The sequence below is a fragment of the Vanessa tameamea genome, chromosome 25, assembly GCF_037043105.1.
Source record: "Vanessa tameamea isolate UH-Manoa-2023 chromosome 25, ilVanTame1 primary haplotype, whole genome shotgun sequence".
In the NCBI taxonomy this organism is placed as follows: Eukaryota; Metazoa; Arthropoda; class Insecta; order Lepidoptera; family Nymphalidae; genus Vanessa; species Vanessa tameamea.
Window position 1 is genome coordinate 3,311,247 of NC_087333.1, and position 25,609 is coordinate 3,336,855.

A 25,609-nucleotide genomic window follows, 5' to 3' on the forward strand; every position below is an offset into this window, starting at 1 on the left:
CAACTTTAAAATAATGCCAGCACTTAGTACCATTTTCGTACTATTTAGTATCTTCTTTTAAATATACGGTACTTATACAGAAACCAAAAAAATAATAACTAAAATGCTCAATCTTTTTATCAAGATGATCGGCCATTTATAATTTTCGCATAAGGGATCTGACTTGTGCAATTGTAATTACTGAATCATTTAGTACCCATTTGGTACTGGAACATATATTTTTAGTAGATAAAGAGGCAAAAAATGAATTCTTTAATATTTGAAGGCACTCGGCTATTGACAGGAGCGCCGTTATCATCTTTGTTACTCAATATATGATTTATTTCACTCATCACGAGTGCGCGGGAATGTTGTAATTAATTCCGGAAATAAAAGTTGGTTTCGTTAAATTATAATGTTGTAATGTTTTACACATAAACATAACATAATCAGCCTGTAAATGTCCCACTGCTGGGCTAAGGCCTCCTCTCCCGTTGAGGAGAAGGTATGGAGCATATTCCACCACGCTGCTCCAATGCGGGTTGGTGGAATACACATGTGGCAGAATTTCGTTGAAATTAGATACATGCAGGTTTCCTCACGATGTTTTCCTTCACCGCCGAGCACGAGATGAATTATAAACAAATTAAGCACATGTAAATTCAGTGGTGCCTGCCTGGGTTTGAACCCGAAATCATCGGTTAAGATGCACGCGTTCTAACCACTGGGCCATCTCGGCTCATGTTTTACACGCGTACGTACAATAATTTTTAATAGTTAAATCGAATAATTAACTGGGATTCCAACTATTATAGACGTCGGTGATCCGTTCGCGTGACATACACCGTCATTACCGGTTTTTATTCGTTGCCTTCGTAATATCAACCATCTAGCGTCGCTGTCCGTCAAACGTTCCACCAGAGCAAGCTTGACTCACCCTCGTCCAATAATCGAAACCTTACAATTTAATTCGGGATAAATCAATTAGACGGCACCGCATTCTGCGCGCGCCGTCATATATCATTTCTTATCAAACATTATAATGCATTATTTTTGCGTATATAATGCATTGCCCATAGAAGCTTCTAGTACTTTAAGTAGTCGTCAAGACCACCAGCTTCTTTGAAAGAGTTCAATGATTAGTAATTAATTATGAGCTCATTTTTTGTCTCAGTGAATAGCAGTGGATCTAAACGTAGGTAGGTTTAAATCCGGACACGTACTACTAATTTATGTATGTAGTTTCGTGACGTAATTCATTTAGGTGAAGATTTGGGTGAAGATTAACATCGCAGGAAAGCGTAAATTTGGCGAATTTCTCATAGACAAAGCCAAGTCAAAGACAGAATCTTATTAAATATATAGAAGTAAAAATTTAGCTTGTTTTTTGATAGAATTATAGCCTGAGAAAAACCGGTAAAAGAAACAATAATCTAGGTTCTTGACGATTCCACCAAGACGGATATCTTGGTAGAATATCTTTATAGTAACATAATTTTGTCAAATTAAGTATCAAAAGTGCTCATTCTTACAAGCCTACTAGAAAATTTCCAATTTTAATCAGAAAATAAACAAAACCTGATTGCAGTGGTGTTGGAACAAGTTCCAAATCTTTATCTCAGCCTAGTGGATGTTTTTGGGTTATATGGCCTTTTGTGTATATATTTTTCAAATCGAAAGATTTTCGCACTCGAGGTAGTACTAATTTTAAATATACTGTATTAAAATATTTTATTCGCAGAGCATCTGACAGATCACCGTTCGATGGTTCGTGCTGCTCCGGCTACCGACCAGTCGACTCCGCCAGCTTAGACACACCTGACGAAGATGACCTTGATCCGGTAACATACAAAGTTAATAAAAAACTCTGTGACATAATAAATAATGATATATCTAGTCTGTAGAAAGATTTTAAATACCAGGAACGGGAACAAAATGATACAGTGTCAGTTTTACATGCCAATCTTATCTAATTACCTTATATTCAGTAATAGTTTTTGTTTTTTTAATTTATTTAGCGAATACAGGCGATTAAAAGTTCTGTCTAATGGAGTTAACCTACCTATAATATTTCGTACACCAAAATTTCATGAGTTTATTAAAATACTAGCTACCTGTTCCGGCTTTGCACTGGTAGAATGAGGATTTTCATAAAGCGTTTTTAATTGAAGAAAAAAATTTCTTTGCGACAGGATTTCGAACCTTCGTGAATGAAAAAAACTTATGGTCGTATAAGTGAATTATTCTGAGTATGATTTTGTAGACTGATCTAATATTAGAAAACAAATACAAATGAAAACTAATTCCACAGCTAAAGGAACACGAATAGATTAGTTATCACAAGAAAAACCTATTTAAATTGAACGTATCCAAAAGTAACTGATATTGTCAATTTTTTTATGCTTATTATTAGTCTGTGGGTGTTTTTAAAATTGCACCGATCAAATAACGATCAGTTTTCAATCTTGTGAAACTATTACGGAGAATACAAATCGATTAATTGATAACCAAAATCAGATAAAAGAAGATAATATCTAATACTTTTAAATGATATCCCTTTTCATTGTCAATAGCATATTACTCGTTCGGAAAATTCAAGCTGACATACAAAGTTAATCGAGTAGGATAGGAAGTCGTTAAACATAATTTCATATATACAGGGGAAATAAAGTTTTATAAAGGTTTCCAGCGAGACAATATAGTTTTGTTCGCTTTTAAAATTAATGAGCGTGGGTCAGCGAGTTGAGTTACATTGTTAGTTGATATTCATTCCTTAGTCGTAAATCAATGTTAATAGATAATTGAATATATTATATATTAAAATACAATTCTGAAATTAACATAATGTAAAATTCTAACTATTGTCGGCCTGAAGTATGTCGGCTACGGCGGCTAAACTCAAGGGAGACCAGCCAACTATGCACGACAAAATATATATAATATATAATTATAATGCAAACAAAGGTGCACTGTCTACTCCTCCACTTTCATAATCCGATGGGAGGGCAAATCTTTCCGAGATACGCTAGTCACACACTTCAAAATTCCAGACTCCGTGCTGAAACTTTTCGATAGTAAAACCCTTGTCTATGTCTTGGCTTTCTGTAATAATATTGATAAAGTAATAATGACGGTCTTTTGTTTATGTTTTTCATTAAAATAAATAGTTAAACATATTTCTTTAACTATAAACCTCTGAACTAGAATGACACATAAACACGTAGCATAACTGTAGCCTAGCGTCATACTAAGCTATGCTAACTATATCATCATATATACAATTATATATAAATAGCTGTTTCCTGCCTCCATAGATACCAAAATATCGGGTGGTCCTGCTCGGTGACGCGGGTGTCGGAAAAACGGCCCTCGTATCACAATTCATGACATCAGAGTACATGAATACATACGACGCGAGTCTTGGTAAGTTTTTGAATATAATTTTAGACGTCTAAAATGTCAAAGGCCGATTTAAGATGTTTAATAACGAACTGTCAAATTTGACAAATATGATTGTCCAACCATCGTCACTAGTCCCAATAATTATTGTCAATAATTCTGACTGAAAAGAGTATTGGCAGTTGTTCGGGCTTGATACAATTGGTCAATTTGGATTTAGAGATTCTGCTACTGGTCACTCTAATTATACTGGCACTTCTACTTGAAATTATTAACCAATCAAATTTAGCAACCCAAGTCATAAAGTGCAAACCGTAGTCAGCCTAATATTACTTAAACAAATATAATTATAAAGTTCGAATCATCTTCGACGTGTTTACTTTAATTGAAGATCAACACCAAGATATAATCAAAGGTTGATTTATGGTTGGACGATCACGTTGTAAATTTGAAAATAGTCTGAACCTAGCATAATAATATATATGAAGTATCATATTTATGTAGAGTTTATAAATTTCACGCTTTAAATATTGACAGTTTTTTATTTAATTGTTTTCGTCTATGTTCTTATAAAGTAATGTTTTATTAAATAATATCACAGCTTCTAGAATACACGTACATTCGTAAAATTAATAATAATATATATTATAAACAAATAAATAGGTCTTAGAATGCATGTCGCACGTCTGGTAATTTACTATTGCTACGCTTTTAATGTGAAACATGCCTACAATTGTAAACAGAATACTTATAAAGACAATTACTATCTATACATATACAGAATTTTATTATTAATTAATTTATTTTGTTGAAATCTCTGGATCTACTTCCTGTATTTCATAAGTACACTTATAAGCACTTTTAATTTATGAGTTTTTATCATTAAAATTAATTGTAAAGTCACAATCGTTTTGGATTATAGATTCCACAGCTAAAACCAGATAAAAAAGAGGTGTGTCGTGCAACGCCCGATTGCCACGAAGCTGCATTTGCTATATTATAATATATAAATATTACAAAAAATAAAATAAATATATATCTATATAAAACCATACATAGTAGAAAAAGACAGAGATAAAGAGAAAGAGAGGAAAAGGTCACCTGAAGGGAGCATAACCTTTTTCCTTACATGACGATGTCTGCGAGTTCAATGTACCGTAAGCCGCGTAAAAGAACTTCGTTCCAAAAACAAAGTGTTTATATTATTAAAGAGGTTTATTGTAAACAAATATTTCACTACGCACACTCTGACACAAGTTGCGTTTTTTGCACTGAATGAAATCAGTGCAATAAACGCACGCACGCGGTTTGAGGCATGTTGGCGTCTTTCCATGTGTTAAATTTCACGTCGATCTTACTATATGTTGAATTAACATATTGAATGGTCAATGGAGCGGTTGATTCAATTTGTGGTCAGTTGCGAATGTACATTCTCGTATCTCACTTGTGAAATTTTAGACACTCAGTTGTTATAACATAGACAGTCATAGGAACCAGAAGTGAAAACTTAAAACTACAAACTAACATCGTGTTTGTCATTTTTAGATTAATTATAGAATCATTGTTTTTTGTAACTGGGAATTAAAATTATTAAAGTTGGTCTGGTTTTCATATCTATCGAGCAACCATTATAAGGTTTCATATGTTGATATTCGTTTAACGCGTCTAAAGAAGTTGTCAATTGAATAAAAAAAGCGAATAGCTTAAAGTATCCAAGACAATTTGAAGATGTTCCAACATTTGTCAGAAATAATATTTTTACAATTATTTTTATACCTTTGGCGATATCATTAAAGAAAATTTCAAAGTGATCGTAGGTAACTGTCAAGGGCATAACTAAGCATTCTTTTGGTGAAACGCTTTCGAGCATAGAAAAGGTCTTCTTCCTTAATAAAGGAGGTTTCTAGAGACAGTATTTGTTGGAACATTTTCGAACATAGAATCCATTCTTAAGAATTGCACAGATCTTCGAGTTTTAAATAAATCATTAAATTAATTTTGTTCCTTAACCATATCTTCTTATTTTATATTTGATATAGATCCACTAACCACTGCCAATATGTATTGGAGATTTAAGAAACATTTATATCGTCAAAGCACTACCAAACATAGGGGGCAAATATGTTGTCTCTTATGCAAATGGTTACAATGAACCATTCAAATCGGACCAGCAGTCTACTTGGTATTCCTGCTGTTAATATGTGATAAGTGGGTAGTACCTACTATGATGGACTTGCACAAAGCCCTCACGCCATTTTTTTTTTATTAGTCTGATTAGTCGCACTGTAGCTCTTTGGCGCAAAAAGTAATGAACGTGACGTCGGGAGTTTTTATTATGACTTCAAAAAATTTAATTTAAAACTGAATCAGAAGTCTCTTTGAGAAGCAATCTGTATAAACATATCTCACCTGTACAAATCACTAAAAACATTTCTCTCGTTATAAAAACTATACCGTAAAAGGCAGATTATGATTACACGCAGATCAAATCCAGATTTCGGGTTAATCAAAAAACCTCAATAAAAGTCTATAGTGTGGAAGTTGGCAGTTGGAAATGCTTTGTAAGGCATTGAAACGACGGCCTTGCGCCTGAATTCTGTCCGCACCTGTCGGAAAAACGTATATAATTACAATTTTCATCTTATGACGGAGCTCAAGTTTAGTAAAAACCATAATTTACTCCTATTTTTATGATGGCGAAAAAAGCCCATAGGAAATATTCGTCTATAATGTAAAATTAAGTTTCAACCAAGACGGTAAAATGTCTGATAAACAGCCTTCTCCTTTTACCTTTTATTTTTGAAAATCTATATTGACTTTCTGATTCGATAATTCTTATAACAGTCTACTTAAATGAAGTACATTTTCATCAGATTTGACTATAGACGCTTCCCTCTCGACATAAAATTATACAACGAACGATTAAAATACATAATTAACCATGTATTCAATATACATCACATTACATACATAGTATCAAATGAAATTGACTCATGTAAATTTAACCTAACAGTATTACGTTTGGGTAATATCAAAATAATAATATTAGCTTATACAGCGTGCTCTAAAACGTTCGCCATGTAATGTCATATTGTTGTTAGTCGTGCTATTTTAGATACATATTTACATTTGTTATTTTTTATGAATGGTACGAGGTACCATCTAATCAAGTGATCATCTGGTTACCACAAATGTCTTGAGTCCAATCCACTAGCGTATGTACTCATACAAGGAATAATAGAATTATGATCATCAACAATACATTGCAGATTCAATCATCGTAATGTACCGTCGAATTTCTGCAGGTTACTGTTTGGAGAGTGTGTGGGAGTTTCGGACTAAAAATATACGTTACTCTTCTAATATAGGACAACTAGCGGACGTAAAGGATTACAAACCTACATCACCGACATAATAATTAAGCACACGAAGCATTTTGTTTCTTCACTTCAAGGTGCCTCTGGGTTTACTGATTATAATCAACTATCTTAAAAAAGATTGTGAATCATCATGAGAGCATCTTCTAGAAAAGTGCGTTCCATCTTAGATTGCATCAGTATTTACTGTTAGACATAAATATGTTTTAACATAAGCCAAAAAAGAAATGTGGGCTAAAATAAATAAAAAATACTGTCGTTTATGCAATGAATATATTTTTCTTGTCAAATATATATGTAGCAATGAAGTTTATACATAGTATACTATATATATATATAATGAGATGAGAGCGGTGGCAGAGAGGGGTCATGCCGGCATAAGAAAACATCGTGACGTTTGACGTCAAGGTTTACGGGTCGGAAAACGTCTTGGCAGGACAGATAACACCCCGTCAAGCGTTAATAGATGTTTTACATAAAAAATAAAATAAATAGCACGCGAAACTAATTAAGTTCAATATAATTAATTAAACATTCAATAAAATTTACTTTTATTAAAGATTTACTTGTGCCTCGAGCACATTAATGTTAAGGTAATAGGATACCGAGGGTCGCTTGTGACATATTTATAAAGTGTCAAATGTCCCCGTTTGATGTCATGTCTTCAGAAGACGTCATAATGACAGGCGGCAGCCCAATTCGCATATAAATACTAGCCGTGACTTTCGACTTTTCACGCATTGACATTGAACAATAATATGAAGTAATTCTAAAGAATAACAAATATTTAGTTGACTTTGTGTAATTAGTTGTAGTCATATTTAATAAATTATAGTCATATATATTATTAACTGCAAAAAGTATAAAACGGATGACATCTCATATGTCCTTCTGACTTTTTTCGGCAACGAAAACCATAGCAAAATAACAAAAGTTCTTGTTGAGACAGGAAAACACAGGACAGACGGACGGTATTATTTGAATTTTTATTGGTTTAATTTAATATTATTAACGTATTGTTTTTACTTTAACTTTTATGTGTATTTATAAATATTTATATAATATCCTGTATTCTAATATTAAGTAAAAAATACGATATATAAATATAAACACAACTTACTTCACCTTAATAATTCCATTCCAGCTTTTAGTGAAATATAATTTACGCGCGCCCGATTACGGTAAGCTCTGTCACCCGATATTCTGTTCTACAAAGTCCTGTATCGATTTAATGTATCTCGCACAAAAAGGAACCTTATGAATATCAGACATAAAGTTCAATTTACATTGATACAGCTTCGTGGATAAACAATTATAGAAATAACACAGTAATTTAAATCATTAACTTAAAGTTGAGTCAAAATGGAGTAGTGGCTAGGTAACTCCAATATATAATATACATTTTGTAGAAGAGCAATGGCATTGACCTTTTACATACCGACTCTGCCCACTTTGGACACCTTCAGGCTATCCGGTTTAATGTATTTTATTTATTTTCATGTATCTAATTTGAGCTTGTATATGGATTAACATATTCTGCCATATGTTATTCCATATATTAGCATTCGTGCAGTATGGTCACATAAGCAATTGACTCTGAATTTGTCGTCGAACCATGGGCGGTGGTAGTCACTTCCCATCAAATGACCCTCCTACTCGTTTGCTGTCTATGCCATAAAAAAACAAACCTTTAGTATGTGTTGCGGTCTTCGTCTGGCAGTGGTGTATTTGTAGGCTTAAGTCACACTTTTAGTATATGGGTTATCCATATGTCTTGTCGATTCGATTTACTCGAACCTGGACACTGACTCCAAGTAAGAGGGATAAGGTTTTCTTTGCAAGTGTTTCAGTATTAAGTTAGATTTTTTTCTAGTTTCGGTCATATGTAATAAAATCTAAATAAATTTTATCCAAGTGGACTCTTGCTTGCAAATTTGAATCGTCATATTAAAGGAATACGAAAACTCTTCTACCAGGAAAAACTCATTAGGCACTCCTTCTGACAATCGGTTACATTGATGAATGAAAACAATTGAATTCTTATTTACTATGTATGGCAATCAACGAAGACTAACCCCATTTTTATATTACAAACTTTTATTTAACTTGCAGAGCAGAACAGCTCGCTTGGCGGAACACCCAAGATGGCGGATATATTTTTTTTCATCATTCCTATAATATGGGTATCAACTGAAAGGGTTTACTAAGAATAAGTCAAAAAATCAAGTGACATCACTGTAAAATAATATGGGAGAGTAAGTTTTTAGTGCTTGCCTTGTTATAATTATATGTATCAAAATATTTCATTAAAGACAAGTAGCGCCTCCTCTGTTTTATTGATATGTTGTATCTCTCAAATAAAACGTCAGTCGTTAACAGAAAGTACGTGTTTTAATATATAATATGGGTATCAATTGAAAGGAATTACTGAGAATACGAATGCGGGATAAATTTCTTAAAAGTAAAATCTAGAAGTATATCATCTATATGATCCTTTAAAAATTAATACATCGTTATACAAGTTTTTTTTTTAGAACAGGGTTCAATAACCTTTCAGTTACATCGTGTAGTCGTTAATAAAATCCCATCTCATTGCGTTCCCATAAAACATTTTGAGGAAACAATTTCCTCTCAGCCAATATCAATAAGTTTCGGCTATTCGAACCACTCCGCGAAGGATCCGTAAAATAACGTTTCAGCGACAATTTGCCAGTCACGATGAAGCATGTATTGCCTTTATGTGACAAAAGGATTTTCTTTTCATATTTATTCGGCTCATATGATTCTGGATATTTTATTACAATATGAATTCAATACTATTTATTTATCACGGATTGAAGGTTACGTTTTTGGTAGGTTGAAAATAATAACTCTATCCGTGGTAGATTGCTACACAAAATTACTTCCTTTAGCATTATTAAAATAAAAATGAATTAATATTCGCGTATGACGTCTTCAGACATAAATATCTTTATAAATAAAAAAAATGTGTGGCACATATAAAAAAAGGAATTTTAACAATTCAATAAAACCAAGATCGAAGGAAGAATATTTATATTTCCATTTAATTTGCCATTTAATAATAATAATAATAAATAAATAAATAAATATTGGACAACATCACATACATTACTCTGATCTCAATGTAAGTAGCTAAAGCACTTGTGTTATGGAAAATCAGAAGTAACGACGGTACCACATACACCCAGACCCAAGACAATATAGAAAACTTAAACTTTTCTACATCGATTCGACCGGGAATCGAACCCGGGACCTCGGAGTGGCGTACCCATGAAAACCGGTGTACACACAACTCGACCACGGAGTTCATTTATTGAATTTATCTTTTTTTATCTCATAGATGACATATATGCTACCCACCTATAAGAATTTATTCTACAAATTTTCTTTTGAATCCCTCGTTAACCACTGCAAGATCATAGCCAGCATATGATACTGTTTCATCAAATGTCATCCTGGTTTCACTATATTAACTCATCCAGATTACTTGGTTGATTTGTGTACACTCTAGAAAAATCACAAGAAAAAATCGCAAACAGAGAAATCAGGCCATCCAGAGGCAGAGAACGTTACCGAATCTTGAGACCACACGATTACCTAACAATTCTTGTACAACTCACATTGATTGCCGATCAGTGTATGATGTTGCATCGTGTTTTTGAAACCATTGCGTGTTTTAATAGAACGGCTCCATGATGTTCTAAGTTGTAAAAACGTCGTAACTTCCTCTGCGCAGCTATCAAACGAACACTGTCAACAGACAAAAAAAACCCCGTTCAGTAAAAATTCAGTATCACCCTGTACAAAAAAAAGTTTATCGTTATCATTTACTTGTCATATATAAATGTATATACATGCATAACTATATATCATAAGACTACTCGCATAGACCAAACGCCCACGTACGGCACACTTCCAACGGTTCTGTCCTAGGGCGATGCCAGCCATAGCATCAAATTTTTATATTCTTTATTTAAAATTACTCCAAAAATAGTACCTCAAACACCAAACTTCCTCATAAATAGAACTGCGAGCAAAGATTTTCTATTTTTTAACGCTCTAGCAGTTAAGGCGTGCCTTAAAACGTAGTAGTCCAAGGCGTGTCGTTTGCTGGTGTAACATTTTAATTGAATTTAATCGATTATTTTTTTTATGCCGTAAATAGTTTTTGCCATGGTATCTAGTTGAAATAACATTTTTAAATAACGTATATATTATAAAAAGTATAAAGAATTCTCACTTTTATTTTTCAATTTATCTATTATATTTATCCAGTAATAATAAGCATATGTAACGCTAGAAAAAATATGAGCGAGCGTCTTTATAAATAATAATATAATATTAAAATATTACGTAACATTAATACAATTATAGTGATATTTTTTCATCGAAATTGTATGTTATTCTAATTATCGTTAGCTTAGAATACACACATTAAAAAAAAAAAAAACAATTAACTAATTTTTTTATCTGTAGTAATTCAATCAATTGACATAAAAAACATCACTAGCTCAATGATATACGCGAAGTCCAGTGACCTATTGTCGTACCCACTTTTGGGTGAAGACGGCCATCGCAGTGGTGTCAGTGGATAGAAATTCCACACAACTCAATTGTTTTTATTGTGTGGGTTTCCACTGTGTGAAAAAGAAGGAAATAGTTTTTTTAGTAACATTTTTAGAATAGAAACCTTCACAACATAATATATTTTACTAAATACTGGCTGTTATACGACCGCTAGGCATTAAATAAAAAAAAGGAAGCATCAAAAATCACAATTAAATTAACTATCTATGGACGGTTACGCGTCGATTGGCTGTAGTCTCGCACCGATACGTTCAGTACATTCAGTACATTTGCACAAATGATTAGATATTCGTCCGCCAAACAATAATTTTATGCACTTAGTTTTATTATGTTATTATGGTTTGACGGGCGAGTGAGCCAGTGTACTACAGGCGTAACATCTTATTTCCCATTATTATTAAAGGCACATTGGCGATATAAGGAATGGTTAATATTTCCTATAGATTAAAGATAGAAGACATTCCTATTTTCGAAATATTTTTGTTAAATATAAACAAATTAACACATTTTACTTGTAAATCTATTATGATTTAATCACGCAAAACAATTATAGTAATTTGATTGCTTGCGTAGTATTTGACACGCTTCAATTTTACCTCTGATATTAAATTTTGGCTGTTTCGTAGAAACCTTTTCGGTTATAAAAGATAATCGACATTTTCACCAGTATAATATCGATCAATACTATGGCAGGCTTTATTCAAACACGTAGAATTATTTTGAATAATAATGTATTTACACATAAGTGGCAGAAATAAATATGATTGACGAAGACTCAAACATTTTTTTTAACTTCCATATTTAAATGGCCCGATTTGTGGACTATTACTTGGTGGCAGGGCTTTGTGCAAGCCCGTCTGGAAGGTACCACCCACTCATCAGATATTCTACTCAGTATTGTTGTGTTCCGGTTTGAAAGGTGAGTTAGTTAGTGTAGCTACAGGCACAAGGGACATAACATCTTAGTTCCCAAGGTTGGTGGCGCATTGGCTATCTAAAGAATGGTTAATATTTCTTAAAGCGCCATAGACATATGGGCGATTGTGACCACTTACCAATAGGTGGCCCATATGCTCGTCCAACCTATATCATAAAATAATAATAATAAATTGGGAATTTTAATATTTCTCTCTCTCTCTCTCTCTCTCTCTTACTCTACCTATCCTTGTCCCTTTGTTTGATGCCTCATTGTTTTTAGTACATATATACACGTAGGATATTAGTTCTGAAATGGATGAAAGCCTACGTCTTCGGTCGACATTGTGTACCTACGTGAGTATCGTGCAAATAAAATAATGTTTCAATAATAACACTGTATTTTCAAATAGTCACAAATAACTACAACATAAATAAAGACCGATCGTTGAAGTGCAGAAGCAAGCAACTTTCTTTTTTCTTTTTTTTTTAATTATTTTTTTATCGCATTGGTTGGCGGACGAGCATATGGGCCACCTGATGGTAAGTGGTCACCACCGCCCATAGACAAAGGCGCTGTAAGAAATATTAACCATTCCTTACATCACCTATGCGCCACCAACCTTGGGAACTATGATGTAATGTCCCTTGTGTCTGTAATTACTCTGGCTCACTCACCCTTCTAACCGGAACACAACAATACGGAGCAAAGCAACTGAACAAAAAAGAAAAAAGCAGGCCGACCACTCGCTATCCAGACTCAGCGCCACCCGGTGGCACTAGAGTTTCGCTTATGGTGATATATAGATGACCTCTTACAATGTCCGTATTAATGAAATATGACGTACATATATTTATATTTAGACTTACATACATTCATAATTTATTTAGGAGCTCATCGATTCAAAATCGATTTCATCTAACTTGACTTGATCTATAAAATCTGATTGAGATTGTTAAATTAAACGCGATTACCTCATCCAAATTTGAACAAATATTCATAGATAACATTTATTAGGAAAAAAATATACTGGTAACAACATCACGCCACAGCTCTCAGGATAGGAACAGTATTGCTAAAAAAGGGGTGAAGCGGCTCGCTAGCCATGTATACTAAATAAATAGCCACTATTTACAAAATAACTAATATACTTATGTAATTAAATTCGAATCAAATCTTTTTTAGAAAAAAAACTTAATAAAACTGAATTTATATTTAAACTTTACTGATTTTAAACATCGGTACGACAACAGAGGTAATTCTAGAGATATTTCATAAACAGATACGGTGTCTACACTGAGGTAAAGTCCTAATACAGTTAATGGAAACTTAACAACAATATCTCGAGGAAAATTCCCTTACTTTGATAAGATAATTTCAGATCCGTAATTAAATGTTTCGAATTAATTAATTACATTAATTTAAGAACGAATATATAGAATACAATCGAAATTTGAATTTGAGATCATTGATTACGTCGCATTCGTTATTAAAATCATTATTGCAGCGTCTAGAATGTTCTTTAAAGTATTGCCTTTATCGTTTGTTAGAGGACGATAAATAATTTATTATTCTCGGATAAAAGCTTGTCGCAACCTGGTTGTTATATCCTGTATATTATTGTGGTATCCTGGATAGGAGAATTTATATTATAATAAAATAATTAATTATGAGAAAATTATTGCTTTAAATTATCATAATTGTGTAGAATGTAATGAATTATAGAATTACGTAACTAATACATATGTATTTAAAAAAAATCTTAATTCGTCAACGAACTCATATACGGTATTGAAGAACATGTGTTCTGTATAAGATTTTATTTTTGATAATGGAATAAAAAAGTCCAAACTAATTTTACGCATAGCAATTTTAATCTTGGGAAAACCAATAGAGCAGCATTTTAAAGACTAGGCACTAGGCTAACGCGTACATCTCAAAGTCTTCCAATGTGTAAAAGTTCTTGCAAAGTAAAACTATAAGGCAAAGTAAACCTTCTTCTCAAAAGTAAAAACTCCTTAACCGGGCCGTGTTATATTTACAGTTTCCATTTCCAGATGTTAAATATATATTTTTATATTTGATTTAATAAATTTAACACCCCTTTAGATAGTATCCATTTGCCGATAATTCTGGCAATTAAATAATCCGTTGCCAATATGCCGTTATGTCTTGTATTTAATTTGTATATAAATATTTACATACTTATACAAATTACTGATTATTAGTGATGAAAAAAAGAACAAAGAATTTTTATAGATATAATTTTAACTTTGTTGATTTATAAATTCAAATCGTTTATTAAATAACATTCATAATTAAGGCAATTAAATGTATTAAGTAAATTTATTAACATGAGAATTGATAGCATTAAGTGCTTAAATATTTACAAATATGAATTAAAAATAGTTACTGTATACATCTTGACCGCTTGGAATGGTGGCAAGAATGCTAGCAGCATTTCCCCGTTGAATCGCAATTCCGATCCTCTGGGCAAATTATTCATTATATAAATTTTATAGATGATATGAAAACCTGTGGAGATAATACTCGTTGACTTTTGGGATATATAATTGTATTCAACTGACAAAAATTTGTATGTTTATACTTGGAAAAGATGTTCGATTCTTCTTAGTAAATTCCGAACTCGTTGGTAGCTTTTTGTTTGATACAGTTCTATAAAATGACGATTCAATTGTACTTGTAAAAGATACTTGAATAAAGTATATTTTGATTTTGTTTCAGTAATTAATACATTTGCTTAAAAACATTAAAGTTTTTATGAAGCATAAAGTTTTTACCAAAAATATCACTAAAAACAATCGTCCAATACATTTATGAATACCGTCCCTCGTATTATAAAATGTCTTTTGTAAATAGAAGCGCGCAGCATTGTTCTCTATTATTAGACTATGGCTTCTGAACGTGACTTCAAATGTGCTTGGTCACGCCTACCACTATTAGAAAATCGCTTCGGAGCACGGAGCTTTCATCTCGAATGAAGTAGTTAGTCTACAGAATAATGCCCTTATTTTGTTCATTAAAGTGTTTCTGATGATTTTTTTCGAATATTTCATTATTTAAAAAATGATGAGAATGAATAGTTCAAACGAGTTATTATTTTAATTTGTAACGAAAACTTATATTTAGTGAATATCGGAATAGTTTTTTCAGCAGTACCAAAACTGTTAGAAATATTTCGATTCTATGAGATTGGATAGCAGTTGCTTAAAATCCCATTTAAATAATTGACCTATAAATTTAACAGATTAAATGAATGTCTCATTAGATTTATTTCTTTTGAACAATTATTTTTAGTTTATAAATCTAATAAAAAAAAATGAAAAAATAAATTTAAATTCCGTAATTACATATTATAATAGACTAATATTTATAATACTGATGGATATTCCAATACGAGTAGGCGGATACATACCACGTATTTGGAATAATTCCTTCCAACTCAGCTTAATGCACCAACTATTAATATTAGTATAAATACTTGGTCCTTTATGCAAGCTCGCCTGAGTAGGTACCACCCGCTCATCAGATATTCCGCCGCCAAACAGAAATACTTAATATTTTTGTGTTCTCGTTTGAAGAGTGAGAGAACCAGTGCGACTCTGTTATTCAAGTTTGCGGACTGAGACATAATGTCCCTTGTGCACAATAGGTTAGTGGCGAATTGGCAAATTAAGGAATAGTTCATATTACTTACAATGTCTATGAGCAGTGGTGACCACTTACCAATAACTATTTCTTAGGATAATTTAGTGATGCTTACCCGGGATCAAACCAACCCAATCTTCGCTTAAGATTCTCAAGTTCTGGACCATCTCAACTCTTCATTCATTATTCATTAAAATTATGAATTAATTAAGTAATTAAAAATATATTGTATTAAATTAACAAATAATATATCGAAATTAAAATCTCCGTTCCTTTTATTCACTAAACAAAAACAACAAATATTTACATTGTTCATTGTTCAAACAATTTGATACATTGATTAAGTAAACATTTTTGTTTTAACATGTTACGAAAATTGTTTACATAAGAGTTAACAAAACCGGGTTTACGCTTGTTTCAAATTAGATAATAATCCTTTTAACCTAGTTAATTTAATTGTTTTGGCTACACTAATTTGAATTTCTTTTGTATATTAGTTCGCTAATGAAAAGCTATTCCACGCCGATTTAAAAATTGAATAAGCGTATAATTGTTTATTAATAGTACACACTGCACTCAATCGTTTAGTAGCTAAGCTCAAGGTCAAATTCTGGTTCAGTAAAATGTTATTGGGTTCTTTCGGATTCGTCAAAATATTCTTAATAGTATAGTAGACAGGAATTTGGCAATACATTTACACCTCGTGCCCTAGAAAGCACGTCAATCCGTTGTTTCAGTGTCTGAACTCCACCCGGACGTGTCCACTTTGCCGTCGTAAGAGATTTTAAGTGCGAGGGAATAGAATGTGCCTGTGTTTGCGCACACACTCGTGCACAATATGTCCTGCTCTGTCGGCTAGTGTATTTCGAGAATAACGGTCGTGGTCGTCAATTGTTTAGAAGCATATTATGCAGTGCACGCAAGATGAGAAGTTGTCAATTCATGGGCTGGCTCCTTAGGGTCTTTAAGATGTTGGCTTATAGGACAGATAAGATATTTCCTAGTTTTCTTTGTTTTTCATTTGCAAGTCAAACAGAATTGTATATGGTATAATATATATGTTTTATGTATTATTATTTCTCCACAGACATATAATATCAATTTTTTGAAATAAATAAATATTGGACAACATCACAAACATTACTCTGATCCCAATGTAAGTATCTAAAGCACTTGTGTTATGGAAAATCAGAAGTAACGACGGTACCAAAAACACCCAGAACCAAGACAACATAGAAAACTAATGAATTTTTTCTACATCGACTCGGTCGGGAGTCGAACCCGGGACCTCGGAGTGGCGTACCCATGAACACCGGTGTACACACTACTCGAACACGGAGGTCGTGAAATATCATCATACATCAAATTGTTTACAATTATTATGATATTTTATTGTGCCTGCATTTTATTGTCAGGGAGCATCACGATTTAAATTATTGTATCGTATATATTGAAATCACTGATTATATTTTAAACCGATATACAAAACAAATTCTTATAAGAAGCAAGACTACTTCGTTCTTGAGAATGAGGTCAGTTTCATTTGAAATAAATAATGCTGTACGCCTCGATCGATTCGCTTAAGCACGTTTTTCAATTCCGCAGAGATCAAACGAGAAATTTAAGTTTATGTACATAAATACTTGTAAATGTGATTTTCTGAAATGTATCTTATGTACAAGAAGGTAAATGCGAAAGTCCTGTGATTTTTTAAATAGTAAATAAAACGAAGTCACTTCTCGTGTTTCTTCGTTTGTTCGTTTACTTTGAACTTAAGGATGGACTTTTTGAGATTTTTAGCATAATTAAGGTAAATTTTGGTGGAGTATTCAATATTTTGCACTTTATTAAGAACCATTAAGGTGTATTTAGGGCGCTATACATACACAGCAAACTGAATTTTTATAAAAAAAAAAATTCTTCTAAAACTTTGTTCAAAAGCGAGAGGTATCGTTGGACTCTCAGCAGGAACAAAATTGTTTTTGCTATGATATGAATTAAAAAATAAATGATAATGATAAAATTGTTTTAAAAAATCACGTATAAAATAAAAATATAACAAAAATTAAGTTTCAATAATTTTGTAAACGGTTATTTAACTCAAAATAAAACGTCAAAAATTTCGATACAAATTTAACTTTAATTAACTTCGGTAGATTACAATCTACCGAAAATTGTAAGCAGTGTGTTACGGTTCACAATCTTTCGACTGTTCACAATCTCGCGAGATAGATTAAAATCTAAGGGTATTTACAATTTTACGGAGACATATATAAAAGATGTATCAAACGTTAAATGAAGCGAAATATCGTTCCGACATTCATTGTGCAACGTCTATTGATTTCAATGTCATTATTTTGATCCTTATTCACTCGAGAAATAAAACTATCTGAAGATGCGGGCTTTGGTAGGATTGTCGGTATCAGACAGTCTAATTAATTCCCTTGTCCATCTTGTTTAATGGATTTTGTTTCCATTCGACCATTACAAATTTCTACATACGTATATGTGCTCAGAATAAAAGCGACTAATAAAACAGCTATCTTTTATTCTGTATGTAACACATATTATTTACAATATATAATAAAGGTCTATATACAACTTTTACACAGAAAAACAAACATAAAAAGTTTTTTACCGGAGAGAAGTTGAAAGTTGAAACTTTCGGCTTCCCTATACTATAATATTCATCTATTAGACATTTAAACCTTCATCTTAAATCACTCTGTTTATTGATGAAAACCGAATTAAAATCTCTTGCGTAGTTAAATGGATCTAAGCGTACAGACGGCGGGAAGCGGCTTCGTTTTATATATCTCTTACAAAGTATATGTAAAGATATATAAAGTTCAGATGCTGAGTGTATTTTTTCTTCTCCATAAAACCTTGACTGATAATTATGTAGAGATAAAAAAAATAAAATAAGATAAAATAAATAAAAAATAGTCATATTTAAAACTACAAGTCCTGCCATTAAATACATACAAATATAATAATTGAAGATTACCTTCATTTCTAGATAACAAAGATCTTATAATCCATCATGTTGTACAAGTTTCTTGACTTAGTAAATAACTCTTGCTGCGCGGAGTAACTTTATCCAAGTGTCTGTTGGCATTTGAGCTTCTTTGCGGCTTCAGTTGATATTTGTCGTATCTTTGATATAGTGCCTTAAAGGTCGCTTGTATTCAAGGGGATTAAGTCATAGTTTACTATTGAATAACACAGTTTGACTAACAACTGTCATTTATTGGTTGATTTAATATAACACACTATATTTACTAACCGACTTCGGTCATTCTTACCGTTGATGAACAATTTATAGTGAGTCAAATGAATAGTATAAATATTACTCAATAATTAACACAAACAAACAAACGGAACGGCAGTAAGAACAAAAAAAAAACGAAAGAGCCTTACATTTGACGTATATAACGTATAGTATATGACATAATATCTTGATAATAAGCAACATTAACATTATATCCTCACGGAAAATGGGTTGCCAGTGACGATATTATATAGAACAGCTCGCGCTCATTGGTCAAATCAATAGCGCGCGTTTCTCTGGCTTCCTGTTGCACAATTCCGTCCCTTTTAACGAAATTACACTCTCAGATTAACAGATAAAATAATAATAAAAAAAAAGAAAATAAATTAAATATTAGAAATAATACGAACACAAAAGTCTGATAATATAGATATTTAACTAGCGACCCGCTCCTACTTTGCTCGGGAAATGAAATGATATACATAAATATAATTTACACCCTATGCACTCAGCAATCATGTACCTTTTCGACAGTGTTTTTTTTTATACGTATATATATAATATATATATATATATATATTTATAATACTTTATAATATTAGTATAGACAAATAAACCTAATATATACTATATTATGTCACTCATATATGTATATAATACTAGTAGAAATAGCAATGTACATATATGTAATCGTAACATTTGGGATATCGCTACTCAATTTAATATACTATGTTGACATGAAGTTTTGGAAGTTGTGTGATATATATCGCATCGATAACATAAACCAGTTGCCAAACATACAACGATTAAGTAGCAAGACATCGTATATATAGTCAAAGATTATTATTAGACCAAAATAAACTACACTTGATTTACTTAAGCACTTTTTATTCATCATTTCGACATACACGATAAATATACGACTGTAAATATTCTATTCCTACTATTAATATTATTAAAAGAAAGGTATTACGCAGTTTTACTATAATAAATATATGTAATCTCTTCGGTATACCATCAAAAGATATTACTCTAATTTATTAATCTAGTCTTTTATTATTAATGGTATGTGAAATTATTTGATCTTTTAATAATGATAAGGCTCTGCATTGTTATTATTTTGTAGCATGTTTAGCAACAAAAACGACCAACATATAAAAAGTAAGCTAGTAACTATACCGCCTTCTTGGTATCTAGCTAGCTTATGGAGTAGATTTGAGAATCCGAGTTTCTTGGATGAATTCCGAGTAGGGTCAATAAAAATTAACCGGTTTTTCTATCGAGGAATTATGATTAGTAGATCCAAGTTGAGATGTTGGCAATTTATAATCTTATTCCTTGAAGAGCGAGTCGTTTTTCCCGTGACTGACATTAGTAGTGTCAGTTTCCCGTCCCAGTTGATAATGAAACTGAGGAAATAGAGTACGTGTAGTACAATATCATTGCGCTGTCTTCGAGTGACCGATCAGGTTACAATACAATATAACCCCACGCTCGTTGATTTTCAATGGCTCCCTATGTAGATGTGGAATGTGGCAATCTGTCTTTGTTAAGATTTAAAATAAACATAAAATAACAACATTAATATTTAAATAAAATAAATATATAATAACAATAGTAACATTTAAAATTTAACTTAACTGACATAGGGATTCTCTTTTGACATTGTTATTTAGATAAATATCATATATAGATAGAATATGCTGTTATAGGAATTCTTAACGATTTTGAATGCTGAATTGAGAAGCCGTTTTAAAAGTTACTAAAATTTGAGTGCTTTTTTTTAGTTTTTACGAAGATCTCAAAAATAAAAAGTCTTGTAGTTTATCTAGTCTAGTTGCACAGTAATTGCTGTAGTAATAATTTTTAAGCTTTCAGCGTAGTATGAGCTGTGACCCCTTTTCTGCTACAACCCTTGTACATTGACTTGACTGTAGTTAGTAGTAGTTTGGAGGGAAATTGTCTAATTGTGGTGTATCATGTAGACTTCGTATTACCAATTTGGCAAAAAATGTTCCAATTTTATGTATGTATATATATGACTATTTTTTATATAATTTAAATCTTTAAAATGACAATGACTCTGATTTTATTTTCTTAGTTCTTCGTAAAAAAATATGCCTTACATTGAAATCACGTAAACGCTATAAATACATTATATAGCGCGTCACTCTGCGACAGATAATTTTATATTCAGGCTTATGACGCTCTAAGCCAATATCTGTTGAGTATTTCTTGTCTTGAATTATCAAATATAAATAAACTTTGTATCAAATAAGCTACGATATTAACTACCAGAACTTTTTAATAACTCAATGGGCGAAAAAATAAATTAATTGATTACTTTATTTGATGGTATAGCTTTGTGCAAGCCGGTTTGTGTACCACCCACTCATCACATATGCTACCGTTGAATAGCAATACTTCGGATTGTTGAGTTCCAGTGTGAAGGATGAGTGAGCCAGTTTAACTACATGAATTAAGAAATAAATAATGCAATTGGATCACCAGCTTTTTGGCTGATCGGAGCATCAAGGTCGTTGTCGACGGTGCATGCTTTGACTTAAAATTAGTCAATTCTAGTGTTCCACGAGGCTGCATTCTATCGCCCACTCTGGTTCTTCTGCATATCAATGACTTATTGCAAATCAGGAACACTCACTGCCATGCCGACGACAATACCGTAGACACCTTATATATCGGCCGTGCTAATATTTTCGGAAAAATGTCGACGAAAACCGGAACAAACTCTTCGTTAAACAAAGTTCAATCCCAAACAGACGCAAGTTTGCGCATTAACCGCTAAAAATCACCATTTGTCGTATATCCACGATTTGGGAACATTCCGTTAGCCGCCACAGCTAGTATCGGAATACTTGTCGTTGATGTTTCAAGCCTCGTTCAGTTCCGCGGTCAATTGCAAGGTAAAGCCAAATTGGCATCAAAAGAGCTCGGTAAAAAGCTCGGCAAAAAGAAAGCCAAGACAATATTTCACGTCGGCCCATCGCCTAAGACAAGGCGTAAATTGGACCTCACATGGAGTACTGCTCTCACCTCTGAGCGGATGCTCCCCAGTACCAGCTCCTTCCATTTTACCATATCCAGCATGCAACGCAGAGCGGCTCGAATTATCGACGATAAAGCCCTTTCCGATCTGCTTGATCCTTTGGCTTTGCGTAGAGTTGTTGGATCACTGTGGGACTTCTACCGATTTTTTCCCGGGCTATGTTCCGAGGAATTGTTTGGATTAATCCCGGTTGCTGAATTTCATCTTCGGACATCTCGTCAAAACTCAAAGTTTCACCCGCACCACCTAGATGTCCGAAAATCCACAACAGCGCGATTTTTAAAACATTTTCTGCCTCGCACAACCACTCTGTGGAACCAGCTTTCGCCGGCGGTTATTCCGAACCGATACGACTTGGGAATCTTCAAGAAAAGAGCGTACTCATTCCTTAAAGCCCCCGCCTGCAAGCTCACTGGAGTTACAAATAAATGGGGAAGGTAATTACTTTCCATCAGGTGACCCTCCTGCTCATTTGCCACCTAGAATATATATATAAAAAAAACAAGGATAAATGGTTCATCATGCTTGGTGGCGCATTGGCAATGTAAGGAATGGTTAATAGTTCTTACAGTGTCAATATCGAAGAGTTTTGGTGACCACTTACCATGAGCTGGGCGTCCATCTACGTAAATTATGTAAAACAACCGAGATTATTATAATATATATATAAATAATAATTATTACCTAATTAACTAGTTACTTAATATGGCATCAATTGTTGTTCAAGTTTGGTAGTTTGCCTGTTTAATTTCTGAAACTGTTGTTTGAGATAAATAATGTTTCATTGTTTAGATAGTTATACTAAGTACAACAAGCATGTTCATCAAATTCCGGTCTACTTCGAAACTTTCAAAATCGAATCGACTAAGAAGCAGTACACTTATTAGATTACATAAATACACAACAATAGAATAAAAATTACGTTAATTTTCTTTATGATTTCAAGGTCGAATTTGAGTACAAAGGTTCTATAAGTAAAGTTGAATGAAATTATTCTGACAGTTCTTTTTTTTAATATATATCTCGGTTACCTTTTTACTTTTAGACATCAATCATCGATAAGCGGGCCTAGTCGAATCACATAGCGATTGTCGATTTCACTTTTAGACGGGAAAGGTTGGAAATATATGGAAATGACATATTCATTCGATTTATCACGTAATTGACGTATTGAATTGAATAATGAAGACGAAAATGAAAAAGCGAAGACATTCGTCGAATGCAAATTGTCTAACTTATTATTATATTAAGATTATTGCTATTTTCTAGTGTACTGTTTGAGTGAGCTAGTGTAATTAATGTTATTGAATATATAAAACCTAATACTTAGGGTTGGTAGCACATTGGAAATGTAAGGTATGCTTCCTGAAATTCAATATCTCTGGGCATACTTGAAGCATTCCTCACGTCGTTTGAAGCTATGATGGAATTTCTCTTGTGCATATAATTACAATGGCTTACACACACTCAAAGTTTTAATAGCATTATAAATAAAAGTTCCAAAGTTGTAATCAAATGTCGATTTGGCGCTCTTAGAAAAATTATTCACGCATAAAAACAAAACAAACTAAAGAGCTATTTGAAGATAAGGTTTGGAGCTAATTCCACTACGCTGCTACAATGCGGTTTGATCCAAATAATTTGGTTGTTATTTAAATTTTAACTGTTTAATCTATGTAATAAAAGTTGAATTAATATATATTATGCTATTATACATAGGTTAAAACGAGGCGCGTTTTTATATGTACTTGAAATAAATATATGTATATAAAGAAATACTTTAATTTATTCTACTATCTAATGCTTATTGATACAGGCATTAGGCCTGCAATTAGGTATCAATAAGCATTTCAATACATAATCTAAAAAACTAAAAAGGTCAAACCTACGAGTAGATGTGATAAATTCACAATTTGCATTTAATTATAAACTCTGTCAACCCTGCGTAGCATTGACGTAGCAGTTGTAGAGCTCACGTAGGTTTGACGTAGCGCTTGAAAATTAATTATAAACACAAGCGTATACTTTACAAACATATTTAATATAGTTTGGTTTCTAAGAAAATTTGATAACTTCATCATTGAAAACTCAAATATGATTAATTTAATGGTTTTATATTTATTTTAATTGCATATAAAACTAGAATAAGGAATTTATAGACGTCGATGCTAAGATTTTTTTACTTAAATTTTCATTTAAACAGCATTAATAATCATTTATTATGCATTAGCAGCCTGTAAATTTCCCACTGCTGGGCTAAAGGCCTCCTCTCCCTTTGGGGAGAAGGTTTGGATCATATTCCACCACGCTGCTCCAATGCGGGTTGGCGGAATACACATGTGGCAGAATTTCGTTGAAATTAGACACATGCAGGTTTCCTCACGATGTTTTCCTTCACCGCCGAGCACGAGATGAATTATAAACGCAAATTAAGCACATGAAAATTCAGTGGTGCCTGCCTGGGTTTGAACCCGAAATCATCGGTTAAGATGCACGCGTTCTAACCACTGGGCCATCTCGGCTCTAATAATCTAAAAATCTAAAAAATAATCATTTGATTATTATTAATTCATGAATAACTCGGAGGTTGGGTGCAGGGCTTAAAAAGTGCTATTATAATATAGAGTATGATCTGTGTCAAGAATAAAAAAAAATTGTCTGTATAAAAAACCCTGTGTCAAATTATATTTAGATTATACATCCAAACAGATATCGTATTTATAATATTAGTAATAATAATTATAAAATAATAATAAAAATTGATCATTTGTACATTGTAAAGAACATTGAGCATTGAACATTGTAAAGAATGTGATTTGTCAATTCCTGGGTTGTTTATGACCAATCAGTACAAGACGGGTCTGGGTAGCAACCACACATGTTTCACCTTCAAGCTTACTTAGTATTTTTGTGATCCGCTTCAAAGGGTTAGTGAGCCGATGTAAATGCACAGGGAATATAACATTATAGTTCTCTCATTGACTATGTGAGGGAGGGATGGTTAGTATTTCTTGTGTCTTGTCTATGATACGTGTACTATACGGTCGTGTCCACTTACCATCGGGTACCTCATCTACCTTTTTCAGGAACACTAATAAAAAAGATGATATCAAAAAAATGATGAGCTTTGTAAATCGTCTTAATTGCATACAGAGCTAATTGGTTCCAATGTAATTGCACACATTCGTTTAAATTAATTACTTTTATGTAAAATTCACTTATTATCCTTTGATTAGGTAAGGTCAATTCAATAGAATTCTTAACTGGCTGAAAAAAGGTCACCAAATATTTTGACCAATCAAAACGCACGACAGAAGTTATTT

General features: G+C 32.5%; 1 protein-coding gene across 1 annotated transcript in view; it reads left to right on the forward strand.

Annotated features, from left to right (window-relative positions):
- The window catches only part of LOC113403521 (uncharacterized), a 102,445-nt gene that overhangs the window by 60,834 nt on the left and 16,002 nt on the right, over window positions 1–25,609 (forward strand). The window contains exons 4-5 of the mRNA XM_026644105.2: window positions 1,721–1,820; window positions 3,294–3,402. Of these exons, the coding sequence (XP_026499890.1) occupies window positions 1,721–1,820; window positions 3,294–3,402 (209 nt within the window). The remainder of the gene's footprint in view (window positions 1–1,720; window positions 1,821–3,293; window positions 3,403–25,609) is intronic.